This window comes from Sarcophilus harrisii, chromosome 1, assembly GCF_902635505.1.
Source record: "Sarcophilus harrisii chromosome 1, mSarHar1.11, whole genome shotgun sequence".
NCBI classification, from domain to species: domain Eukaryota; kingdom Metazoa; phylum Chordata; class Mammalia; order Dasyuromorphia; family Dasyuridae; genus Sarcophilus; species Sarcophilus harrisii.
This window is the reverse complement of record NC_045426.1, coordinates 544,299,327-544,313,184: the sequence shown is the minus strand read 5'-3', so window position 1 is coordinate 544,313,184 and position 13,858 is coordinate 544,299,327. Positions and strand designations below refer to the sequence as shown.

The 13,858-nt window shown below is 36.9% G+C and overlaps 1 protein-coding gene across 1 annotated transcript; it reads left to right on the top strand.

Moving 5' to 3' along the window:
* The first annotated feature begins 806 nt into the window (after positions 1-806).
* Positions 807-13,060, top strand: RBM24 (RNA binding motif protein 24). The gene is made up of 4 exons (XM_003760147.3): positions 807-1,031; positions 2,204-2,327; positions 3,979-4,033; positions 10,143-13,060. The coding sequence occupies exons 1-4, from the start codon at positions 864-866 to the stop codon at positions 10,501-10,503; spliced, it is 708 nt and encodes a 235-aa protein (XP_003760195.1). The 5' UTR covers positions 807-863; the 3' UTR covers positions 10,504-13,060.
* The last annotated feature ends 798 nt before the right edge of the window (positions 13,061-13,858 follow it).

Here is a 13,858-nt window from a genome sequence, read left to right as displayed (position 1 = left end):
GGGAGGGGAGGGGAAGAAAGATAGTGGAGAGTAACTCAACACCCTGGACCATCCTCCGCTCTTAGGGCCTGAGGAAGACAACAGGGAGAAGAGAAGGGAATCCGCGGCTTTGCCCTCGGGCCGGAACACCTCTCCCTTAAGCAGCTGCTGCAACCGCCTTGAGTGACCGCCAGCTCTTCCTGTTCTTTGGACACTCAGTAGAGTCACTCCTGGAGAAGATCAGAGCCCCCACCCGGGAGATCTCTTTCAGATAAAAATCTACCTTCAAAAGCACCCTATCTTCCCACCCTATTGCCTGTGGAGAGTACCTCGCTTTTCATTTCGGGCTCCCTGCCGGGTGAGTGGAAATAGATTGTATTTGAAAAATTACATCTATATGTATTCGTATGCATAAGTGTATATAGATATCATCTACTAATAAGAATTGAGAAGCGAGGAAAAGAGGAGAGTTTGGACAGTAACCGGCAGGGGGGAACGGGAGACGAGCGTGGAGCAAGGCTACAGCCTGAGGCTGCTTACGACTTTGGAAACCCCAAGACCCTCACCCCGGTGCTGAGATCTCTCAGGAGCTGTTCTGACGCCCACCATCCCCAACATACACGCACGCACGCACACACTCACACTCACACACTCACATTCGTACACATACATACACGCGCACGCTGCCCAGTTCTCCTCCCCCCTCCCCACTGGGCTTGCCTTTGGCTTCGGCTGGACTCGAGAGGGTGAGGGAAACGAAGGGGCGGAGGGGGCGGCGCAGCAGCAGCAGCCACAGCCGCAGCAGCAGCAGCAATCGCCGCCGCCGCTGCCGGAGCCGGAGCCGGAGCCGGAGCCCGAGCCGGAGCCGCGGGGAGAGCGGGAAGATGCACACCACCCAGAAGGACACCACATACACCAAAATCTTCGTCGGGGGGCTCCCGTACCACACCACCGATTCCAGCCTGCGCAAGTACTTCGAGGTCTTCGGGGAGATCGAAGAGGCGGTGGTCATCACAGACCGGCAGACGGGGAAATCCCGGGGCTATGGATTTGTAAGTAGGGGGAGGGAGTTGATGAAAGGAGGGGGTAGAGATCTCGAAGATAGAGAGAGGGGCTGAGAACGAGGGGGAAGGGGAGAACAAAGGCGAGTCCCATCTGCCAGAAGAAACTAGGGATCCCCGTCGGGTAGGAGGAAAATAGGGGTGACCAGTAAAACGATGATTCGGGGCGGGGACGGGGGGGAACAAGCTAATGTAATCCGTACAGGCTGAGCTGAGCTGAAACTTTTTTCGGCCAGAAGGAGTGAGGTAAAGGGAATGGAAAGGCCTGTCTCCCACCTCTTGGGGTTCCTTAGGGAGTAAAAGTGTGGAAGCTATGTTTTTGTGGCGTTTGGGGGAATTTGGGCTTGCAAGGAAAAAAGTTAGATCATCTTTGGGAGGAGGGGCCGGAGGAGGAGGCTGATGACCAGGAGCCGCTACCCTGGGAAATGGCTTTTCCTGCGTTGATGGCAGCAAGTTTAGCTGCCTTATGGCTTTGGAAAAGTATGCTGGTCTCATGGCGATCCGATTGGATAAGAGAGAGGGCACTCCGAAGGAGCTGCTGCTGTCTGTCTGTCAGCTCTCCCAATCCCAACTTTTCTTCTCCCACCCAGTCGTCTGTTAATTTCTTTTTTTTAATCGTTTTTTCAAAACTAAGTGCTTTAATATAATCAAGTCTTGTGGCTGGTTTCCAAAACACCATTTATGAGGCATGGGAGCATGTCTAATTAGAGTTGAGCTAACTTATTCAGTCAAGGTCAATAAATTGCCTAAAGTTAGCGAGGTCACAGAGCTCCCAAGCAGAACATCGAACCGCGTGTTCTGGGAGAAGCTGATGTGGAAGGTTTATTCTCTCTTAAATGGGACGTTTACTTTAAACAAGTATTTTTCCTGGCCTAAGGATGGGGATCACCAGCAGTGCCAGGCAATGGGGGAATGTTAAGACAAGAGAGATCAGGATTCCAAACCTCTGCTTGCTGGAGGCAGTGCTTTGCAGGCTAGTGGGGAGATTTTTTTTTTTTTTTTTGGTTTGTTTGTTTGTTTGTTTATTTGTTTGTTTTTCCTTTCTCTGAAATGTAAAAGGGATCATGATAAAGAAATGTGTGACCACTACCTCTGTGTGACTGCTCTATAAGTTTCCTTCCCAAGTCTAATTTATAGCATTTGTGTGTATGTATGTTACTAAGGTCACCATGGCTGACAGAGCTGCTGCTGAAAGGGCCTGTAAGGATCCTAACCCTATCATTGATGGCAGAAAGGCCAACGTGAATCTGGCATACTTGGGGGCAAAACCCAGGATCATGCAGCCAGGTGAGAAATAGTACTTTATAATACTTATGAAGAAAGAGACCCTGATTCAAAAGCCAGAACTTTCCTCAGAACCTATTGGTTTATTGTAGAGTATACTTTTAATTAGTCAATCTATAAAGAAAACTTTTTTTACTTTAAAAACAAATGAAGATATATGTAAACATTTTTTCCATATATACAAATACATTGAAATGTCTATAAAAGTATAATCTTAGATGAAAAAGAAATATTATTCCAGATGACTTTGTACAGACCCAGATTTATATGACATGCAATTGCTGCTTATTCTTTTCATTTATCTTCAGTTACAACCTTATTTGTGCCAAATTTTTAATCACAGGCTGGATACACCTGTTTACCTAATACTCTTCTGGGCTGCTTCCCTTCTCATTTGACATGTGCTTGGGGAATGCAAACTAATCTGAGTACTAGCCTAAACAAACCATAAGTAATACAGGACATCTGCTAGGGGGGAAGCACCTTGTGTATTATAAAGCAGAAGTGATTATTTGATAATCTGCTATTCAGGATTATTCAAAATTCTCCTTTCCACTATTTGAATGGGTAACTGACAATAGAGGATATAATATATGTAATTTTAAGAAGTAAATGTTTATGTTTAAATGCATAGATTATAAGATTCTAAAATCTTGAGTATAGATTTCCACTTCAATCCATACTGTACTCAAAAAGACTTTTAAAAATGCCTTTAACAATGACAAGCAACAACATAGGAGTAGATAACTAATGTGCAAGCAATTTGATGGATCTATTTTTTCAACAAAAGCGAAACAAAATGTATATCTTTAGTACATTATGAAAATATACCTATTAGAAAAAGAAGAAAAAATTTGTTTTATTAGATTTTTTAAAAAAAAGTTTTTGTTCATAAAATCTACTCATGATATGGTAGAGGATCACTTCATCAGGTGATGAGATCTGATTCTGTATTCAGAGGACCTGGCTTCAAAAGCCTGCTTTTGTCAGTTTACTAACTATGTGACTTTGGGCAAATCACTTTACCTCCTTAAGTTTCCTCATTTGTAATAATGAGATAGGCTCTGGGATCCCTTTGAACTCCAAATCTATGATTCATTGACTATAAACTTGCATAAAACATTGGAGTCCTATACTAAGTTCAAAATAGTATTACAAATATTGAAACTCATAAATTTAGAATGCCATCAATTTGAATATGTATTTATATGTATATGTGGGAGTATATATTTATGAATATAGATAGGATATTTGTGAACAAATCAATATGAGGTACTATTGTTATGCTTCATTAAATTCATAACCACTTCATTATGACCTCTTCCTGAGATCTTTTCACATATGTTTATGCCAGTGAAACTTTGCACATAATGAATGCTCTGCTTTCTGTCAGTTGTATTCATTTTTAATCATTTATTTTTAAAACAAGATCTAAACTAGTGTACTGTATGAAACTTTAAAAACTTGTTTAAATTTGGACTTGTCAGTTTCTGTCACTCCCCAGATAAAGTTTTGTGTTGATAAAAAACCCGACTTTAAGTTAGTGTATCTAATGCAAATAGAAAATGAAAGCTGCCATTGTATATTTTATGCATAACAGTAATAAGTAGATTTTGGAATCTCATATAGAGAATGTAATATGTTTTGTTGTTAGGTTTTGCCTTTGGTGTTCAACAACTTCACCCAGCTCTTATACAGAGACCTTTTGGGTAAGTCAATCAAACAGGTTCTCCAAAGTTCAATTATATCATCTATTAGTCTGCCTTTGTCATACATGGACAATATCATCCTGCCACTGAGTTTTCTTGATTTCTCTTTTTAAAAAACTGTTTTGCTTCTTGATGGTGATGCTATAAATGTTTTTAGATGAGTCAAGTTATGTCATCAAATATGCAGTCCTCCAATCCAAACACCTCTTAAGCTTATGACCTAAAAAAAAAGAGGTATGACTTGTATACAAGCACCGTACCCCCATCAATCTTCTAACTCTTCAGCTTGTCTCAATGTTATTTATCTCTTTCTAATCTGACAGGGATCGTATACAGTTAAGCTAACTGATCAGAAGGATATGATGATAAGATGTGGAATAGTTCTGTTTGGAATTAAACTCTGTAACCAGTAGACTCAAACACACGAGCTAAGATGGTGATTAACGATGCATGTATGTTGTTGTTTTATTTTTATAATAGTCAATAGACCTCCGTGTGCTTTATTTTATTTATTACGGTAATGAAGTGGTGTTGATAGCTAAACGTGTGCTTTTTATTTAATTGAAAAGAGCTGTAGTGAAAAGTTTTTTTGGGGGGGAGCTCTTTTGTTTTGGTTTTTGGTGGTGGTGTTGAGGAGTGTTGTTGACTTTGACTTTGCCATGGGGAGCAAAGGGTCTTTTTTTTCCTTGCTTTTAAGCTGTAGCCTGTGACTTCCTTTTAACCATATCTTTTGTAGTGAGTGCTAAAATGTGTGACTTCACTATGTAAGAAAACATATTTACTGCTTGCATGTTCTACTTTCTTTGGGTTGGGGTCAATTTTTTCTTTTTCTTTTCTTTTCTTTCTTTTTTTTTTTTTTTTTTGGGTGGGTATGGGGACCTATCTCTTAACCATGTATGTCTGCTTAGCTTTTTCTAATTTGAAGCACCAGTTCTTTTCATTAGATTTAATAATCAGACCATTTTCACTATAGTAGCACTAATATTCACTTCACACATCTAACTTTGGGGAAGCCTACCTGTATTTCTTGAATCTCTTGATTTTGTGATCAGCAGTGGTCTGTAACTCAGCTACCTGCTTCCCCCTCTTACAGATAGTATATAATGCTGATGCTACCCAGCTAATTTTTTTATTACTGTATTCTGCCTTCTCTAGACTGCACTTAGCATCTGGTGTGGATGTCAGAAGTTAAGTTTCCCATTTGGTTAAGGAGAATTGTCCCCCAACTAATGGTTTCTTAATGCCTAATCTGAGTTTACTGCATATGTGTGGCCTGGAGTGTTGGAATCGGGCTGTCAAGTTAGTTCTATCTTCTCTGCTTTCAGGTGTATACAGGATGAAACAGCTGCCAAGTTGCACTTTTAGTGATTTTTCTAGCCCTCATCTTCATTACCTGAGGGTCAATCCTTTTTTTTTTCTTTCTTTCTACCTAAACTTACTTTTTTTTCAAATATAAGTGAGGGAAGTATAATGTAATTGAAAGGTAACTTTTTTATATTGATAGCCATTTATCAATGGTCTTCCACACTAGCTTGGAGATCAACAAAAAATAATGAACTCCATATAGAATTCCTTGTGCATGTGACTAGCATTTTTACTCATAAATAATAGAGAATTATGGGAAATAATTTGTCATAATTTGACAGATCTTAGTCTGTCATTTTGAAACCTAATGTTAACCAAGCAAAATTTTATTAATTCCTACTAGGTATGCCATATAGTATTAGATAGTACTTGATTACAGAGGTATATAAGGCATGTTCTGCATATTCAAAGAGCTTATAGTTTATGTGCAGAGATAAAACTAACACTCCTAAATCATTTAGGATATAACAAAATGCTAAATTATGTGACATATCTGCTCAAAAAAGTAAAGTCATTATTGGACAGAATGTTGGAGAAGGCACTGTGCAGGTGATGAAATAAATGAATCTTAAAAGCATGGGTAGAATATGAATTGATGGGTTGGAGGGAAACATTTCAAGGTGGAGTTGTAAGAGAGACTTTAGCAAAGGGAAGAAGTGGGAATGAGTCTGACATGTTCCTGTGGTAGCAATAAGGAAATCAATTTGTTCTTAGCAGATGGCAAATATTGGGAAGTCATGAGAAATAAACTTGGATAATAGGATTATGGTGAGATTGTTGGCCTTAAAAGTCCATCCCAAAAGTTTGGTTTTAATGTATTAGGTAATTGGGAGCCATTGTATGTTTTTGAGCATAAGATTATCACTATGAGCTTTAGTTGAAAGTGCTCCATTGAAAATTTAAATACAACACATTTTTAGTTGTAAATTTTTATTTTTTACATCTAATATCAGATAATAGCTACTTCATGATGATTATTAATTGTAAAAAAAATCTACTAATAGCTAAAAAAATTATTCTACTTAACGTCACTTAAGCCAATACAATAACAATAACAATATTCAGTACTTGTTATGTGTCAAACACTGTGCACTTATTTACAAAAGATACAGATTCCAGATAGAATTAGTCTTCTTACTTTAGTGAATTATTCTCCTGTTCAAGCATTCGTAAAATGAAAATAAGCTTGTTTTTTCACAGAATGGTTACTTATAAAAATTGCTATACCTAATTGAATGATGTTATTTCAAATTGTAATAAGTGGTACTTTTTTATTGTAAAATAAGATTTTGATGCTAGTTGTATAGTTTGAAGTAATAACTTTACAGTTTTTATTTGACATTCAAATGGTTTCAAGTGTACTGTGGATCACTAAATACCAAGTTCCTAACTCAAGTTGGGATAGCCATCTGATGTGTGGAAACCTGTGAACTCCACAGAACAGTGTTTTGTTCTATTTTATTTAATTTTAGAATAACGTTTTGTTAAGCTTCTTTTGTTTTATGTATAAGGAAGATTTTTCTTCCTGGGACCTTGGAAAGGTAGCAGTGAGGCTGTATGGCAGTGGTCCTCAAAGTGTAGTCCAAAGAATTGTTGGGGGTCTCTGAAACCCTTTCAGAGGGTTTACAAATTCAAAATTATTTTTTATTTCTAATATAGTAAATAGCTATAAATATAATCCATGTGAACAAAAACTTTTTGAATAGATCCTCGATAGTTTTTTTAACAACATGAAGACACTGAGAAAAAAGATTTGAGAACCACTGCTGTATGGGTTGGGAATAGAAAAGTTCAAAACACCATTGCCAGAAGTGTATGCATTGCTTCGTTTTTGCCTCTCCCTCCTGGGCTTCTACTTTGCAAGATTGAACTGGGGAAGAGAATTCATAAAAATATGTTCAGAGAGAAGTCCATTATACTCTATGTAATAGCTCTCCAGTGCAAAAAAGGGGTTCTCCTCAGGGGAAGAACATTGCAAACATGCTAACCTGCTACTTAATCTTACCCTCTTCCTAGAAAGGTTTTTTTTTCTTCTCATAATTCAAATTCATTTATTAATTCAATTCAACAAACATTTACAAAGTATTTACTATATACCAGGTCCTATGCTAAGTTCTGAGGCTACAAGAAAGAAAAAGAAAAAAGGACAGTCCCTGCCCTCAAAGAGTTTAAATTTTCCCCAGTCTTAAATGATTTTATTCCACAATTATTCATATGCCACCCAGATTCTCCTTTTTGCCTCCTCACTTGCTATTCACAGGCGGTCTGATACAGATTGCTGACATGTGTTGAGACAAGTTTACTTACTCATTGGCATAATCGAATCAGGGAAAAGCTGTTCTCAATGGGAAAAGATTGTCTCCAGAGACTGGGATACTAAGGGACTCCCCTAGTAATATAATTCACCGGACACTTCTGTTTCTTAAAAGAAAAAAAGTTAATAAGCAAATGCAGAAAAAACAAATCTTACGACACCAACTTAAACCACATTCCCCTAGAGCAAAAATCATTCAAGTCAATAATGTAATCAAAGATGCCAGCCTATTCACTACTTTAGCTACTTTAGACCACTAGGAATCTAGTGGGGTTAATGTTTCAGTATTAGTGAGACCCATGCTTGCTGGCCTTTACAGCAGATACAGCAGAGTTTTCTTTGGCCTTATAAAGACATTTTACTCTGCTTGAAACCCTTGTCTCATGACATGATCAAAAATAGCCCCACTGCAGCCTGTGCTGTCAATCACCCATGTAAAATAGCATGATAGTGAAGAGTTGGTAGAGACTAATATAATGGAGAGAGAGAGAGAGATAGATGATCCACAGGGATAACATTTCATAATGCCGCCTGTTACTTTTAGTGAGGTTAGTTGCTTAATTTAGAAAAAAAATTACAAGTGTATATGGGCAGGGCTGTGTGTCTAATTTTTAACAAACAGTCAAGAATATCTCTAAGTGTCCTCCAGAATACATGGATGACGTGGTTCATATTGGCATGAAGAAGGAACTACAAGTCTAGTAAAATTTACCGTATTTTTGCCATTTAGAATAAACTTATTTGGGTTTTGGGCTAGCATAGAATAACTCCTGAAATAAAGTTAGTCTTTTAGCAAATGTTCATCAGCCTTGGTGTCTCCTATGAGTATTGTTTAAGAGAAACTTTGAAAAAAAAACAAGCAATGATTTCATTGGTCTGGGGTTCTAATAAGAGAATTCCTGAACACCAAGTTTAGAGATAACCGTTGTTTGAATTTCGAGTAGATTTTGTGGATTTGCTAAATTTTGGAGGGAATTCTGGTATAATTTCTCTAGATATCTGTAGTATTTTCCACTAGTGGTTATATTGTACCAAGGTGGAATCAATAAGTCATATATTTGTAGTTGTATTAATTATTGAAATTTCAGTATTAAGAAATGAGATATGCAATTTTTGAGGCTCACATTTTTTTAAGTCATGTGAGCTTTATAAGTGAGATGGAAGTGTGTATGTTCTTTGTGTATAATTTAACTAGCTGCTTGATTTCACTTGACAGGCTATATCTCAGTTTTTACATGGTGTTATGTAAATAATGGACTTCGTCTCTACAAGTACATACCAATGGAGTGTAAATGAACAAAGCCAAACCTTCTTTGATTTGGAGAAGAAAATGGAGAGTTAGAGAATGTGCAAAGAGATGTCTATTTAGATGTCATTTTATAAATCTTTTAAAAGTTCTTATATTTTAGATGCATTTAGTTGTAACTCCCTTTTCCTACCCCCTCTTCCTCATCACTTCCCCCCAACCCCTCTGTCTGTCTTGCATAGAGATAAACAAGCTGGCTGACATCAGTTGCCTGATAGTCAAACAGGTTTGATTGACCCTTGTGTCCTTACAAATTCTACCCTCAAAAAAAAAGTGTGCTGCACTTCTACTTGGGAACCACTGCAATGAATGTTAATAGCATTTCTGTAGCTTCCCACAACATCCTCTTATATAGAGTGAGCTGCACTACAATTCGTTTGAAAAGTGTGATTCTGCCGTGATTACCACACCTGTGAACTTTTAAACTTTTTTTGTCGCCTGCATTTTTTATTTTTATTTTTTTTATTTTTAATAAGGGTGACTGAGGTTGCAGAGAAATTAATGTGTGCTGAGTCTGCATAGCAATTTTAAGTAGGGTTGCCATGATAATTAAATAATGTCCATTTTCCAGTTTAAATATTTGGTTGAAATTTTCTTAAGTGATTTGATATTGGCAAACTAGCTCTCATGCTTTGGACCTAACTGATGACAGGGTACTTTTTAAAAGTCCAATGTTTGCAACTGAGAATTTTTCTAATTGTCAGAATCCTTTTTTTCTCTTATGGAATGATTTTGATTTTTTCCTAAAGTCTGATTCTAATATTTAAGTTGAGAACCATTTATTAAATGCCTTTAAGTGGAATAATAAAATCCTGAACTTTGACTTATTCCCTTAACTATTGATGAGGCTATTAATTCATATTTGGTGGTAAAGTAAACAAATACAAATGAGAATGCTATCATGATGTGTTAAGCTCCAGTTATTGTTGGCTTCTTTTTCTGAGTACTACATATGTTTTGGGCTACTGCCAGAGTGCATTCATTGGACTGCTAGAATGTAGCTATTGTGGCAACCCTATGCTCATAATAACCACTAAATTTTGAGTTTGTTTTACTTCTGAAGAACAGATCTTTTGCACATAGAAGCTTACCATGATCTAACTTTCTTTTCTGTTTCTCAACAGGATACCTGCCCATTATGTTTATCCACAGGCTTTTGTGCAGCCTGGAGTTGTAATTCCACATGTCCAACCTACAGCAGCTGCTGCCTCTACTACACCTTACATTGATTACACTGGAGCTGCATATGCACAATACTCCGCAGCTGCAGCAGCTGCAGCAGCAGCAGCCTATGACCAGTACCCATATGCGGCATCTCCAGCTGCTGCAGGATATGTCACTGCTGGGGGCTATGGTTATGCAGTCCAGCAGCCAATCACCGCGGCAGCACCTGGGACAGCTGCTGCAGCAGCAGCCGCAGCCGCAGCCGCAGCAGCATTTGGCCAGTATCAGCCACAGCAGCTGCAAACAGACCGTATGCAATAATGAGTGACCAGCCATCTGAAGAGAGTTGAATTTCTTTCTCTATTTTCCCCCAGCCTTCAAATTTTAAGTAGGTAATAAGGTGGTTAACACTAACTAAGCAGCTTTAAGAAAAGTTATGCTACTGCAAATCAGGAGATTTTTATTCCACTGTCTTTGTACTCAAATCATGTTGCTATGGGGAAAAGGGGTAAGGGCCAGGGGAGTAGAAGGAATTAGTTTCAGGAGTCAATCCAGGAGACACTGAATAAACAATGCACTGCCATGAAAAGACTATACGAGTAACAATAGAACTTCATTTGACAAAATAAAATAAAGGGGTTTTTGTTGGGGGTTTTTAAAATAGTATCAGGGATGCAAACTGCCTTTTTCAAATGAGAAAATGTTGTTTTGAAAAAGTTAAACCAGGGAAAAGAAATCAGAGTGAGCAATATGTAGCTTATATGACATTTAAAACATATTTTAAAGATAATTAAAGCACTGACTGTCATTTATTGTTTTCACTATGGCCTATAGAACTTGTTCAAGTAAGAAAAAGATTTTCTTGCTGTCTCACAATGGGCATCAAACAATCCTGAAGAGCATGGCCGCTCGGTAAAATGGTGGACAGGCACCAAAGCTATTTTCTCATCTGTCCTCTGGATGAGTGGAACTATGGAGCAAGTGATGTGGAATTAATGGGTGCAACAGCTGTACAGACAATCAATAACACAGACAGTTCTGGAAAGAACACATCACTTGTGCTTGTTTGATGAGCTTGTCACATTCTAATCCCTCTCCCCATCCTGTTTCAATTTTGGGAAACTTTTAACTGCTGGTGTCAGCTATTCTGATTCTGAAATAGGATCAGCCCTTTACTACAACAGCCTTCTCTTTCTATTTATTACGTTGACTCGTGGCTTGTGAATAAAGGCAGGAAGAAGTTTGCAGAATTTGAACCTTTGAGAACTGTTTTAAGGAAATTTGTTTTTTCCTTTTTGAAATGATTTATATGACTTTAGTATCTGTTACAGAGTCCTATTTAAAACTATTTATTAGGGAACTCAATAAGTAAGACAACAAGGTTCCTGAGACTACAGTTCTTCAAGGGTTAATGATATGTGGTTTATACTGTGCCTTAATTGTAATGCTATTTAAAAATATTTATTTTGAAGTTTTACGATGCTGCACTCTAAAGAAAGGAACTTTAGATGTGACACTGTAAAATTATGTATTCATCTCATGGCATAAATTATTTAGTAGGTTTAGATGTAGCATATTAAATATTAACCTATTCAGCTAAAGATGTTGACTTAGATTTATTTAAATTCAGTATGTGCACTGTACGAGAGGATACTCTTAACAGTAACAGAGTTTAGATTTTTTACAGGATGTGTTGTTAGTTTCATACTGCTTCCTCTTCAGTATTTTGCTCATATAGATCTACTTTCCTGGTAATTCATTAGTCCAATTTCCCCACTATTTTTACGTAGTTTAAAATGCTGCTTTACATTTTTCTCGTGAAACTACAATACTTGCAATTTTTATTCTTAACCTAAAGCAAATAATATTTTACACTGTATTGGACTTTTTATACTTGAACAATTTCATACAAGGGAAAACAGGATAGCATTTTTATGGACTTTATCCATTGTCACTGGATTTATTTTAAGTATTCTAAATACTAGCCAGTGTTATATAATGTAGACATGACTCTCCTGTGCATATTATTTATTCAGTATGTATATTGCTTTATAACATTTCAGATCTTCTAAACTATTCACTTGTGTTAAATATAATTTTAAAAAATCTACTGTTGCATTGTCTATAATTATGCAATAAAAGTGAAGAATGTCTCCTTTTAACTAGAGTCTAGTCGTGATTTATATCTAAAATTCCTAGTGGACACACAGGTTTTGAGAGACCTGGCTTTGGTTCACTGACATAAATTTCATTAACTTATGATACAAGTCAAATCCTAACGTAGTAAATGCTAATTTGGATGATTTGGTTCTGAAATTTTGTAACATTTGATTTTACCAAAAAGGAGGGGAGGGGCATCAATTGGGGCTTATAATTTGGGATATGTAGTGATGTCCCATTATGATGGCAATGGTTAAAAGAAATCAATTTCCCTGTAAGAGAAAAATTGAGAGTCTAGCAAATAAATATGTATGTTTTCTAATGTTAATATGACTCCAATGATCATTAGGAAGTCGTTACACTGGTGAAATTATGGATCTGGCGAAAAAAAAGGGGGGGGGAAGATTTTATAGAGATTGAATATTACATTCGTCTAGCATCTTGGAATTTGACAAAGATTTATGAATGTCTTCACTGGTTGATTATTCTATGGCTTATTGGTATTATTGTTTACTTTCATGTCTCAACATAAACTTGTGTCCTTAGAAGTTACATATTTCCAATGTCTTAACTGATACATCATCAGATTCAATAATTGAGAATGAGGAAAACATTTTTTAGATCTGCCAACAACACATTGATGTTGATGATGCTAAATAATGTGTTTTTCTATCATCTCTGACTCTTTGTGACCCCATTTAGAGTTTTTCTTGATAAAAATAGTGGAAGGGATTGCTATTTCCTTCTCTAGGCTATTTTACAGATGAGGAAACTGAGGCAAAGTTAAGTGACTTACCCAGAGTCATGCAGCTAGTACATATCTGAGCCTAGATTTGAACTCAGATCTTCCTGATTCCGGGTCTGTTGCTCTACCCACTGTGTCACCTAGCTGCTCCTTGCTGAATAATAAACACTGACGATACTAATTTGAGTATTTGAAAATGAAAACTCATCTCACTAAGTTCCTCAAGTAGACACTGGAATTATCTGATTTTATTATTGTTAAAAGATGTCTAGTCTTACTGAAGAATGTCTTAATAAAGCCACAGGTCTACCTCCACATAACTGTATTTCTGTTTTCTTTAACTTATGCCAAAAGTTCTTCTCAATAATGAAACAATTAAGGCCAGTTTCAATAATCTTTCAATGATGAGAACCATCTACATCCAGAGAGAGGACTATGGGAACTGAGTGTGGATCACAACATAGCATTTTCACTTTTTTTGTTGTTTAGTTGTATTTTATTTTTTTCTCACTTTTTTTTTCCTTTTTGATCTGATTCTTTTTGTGCAGCAAGAGAATTGTATAAATACATATGCCTATATTGAATTTACATATATTTTTAGCATGTTTAACATAGATTGAATTACTTGCCATCTAGGAGAGAGGATGGAGGGAAAGGAGGAAAATTGGAACACAAGATTTTGCAAGGGTCAATGGTAAAAAAAAAAAATTATCTTTGAATATGTTTTGAAAATAAAAAGCTTCAATAAAAATAATAATTAATGCCAAAATA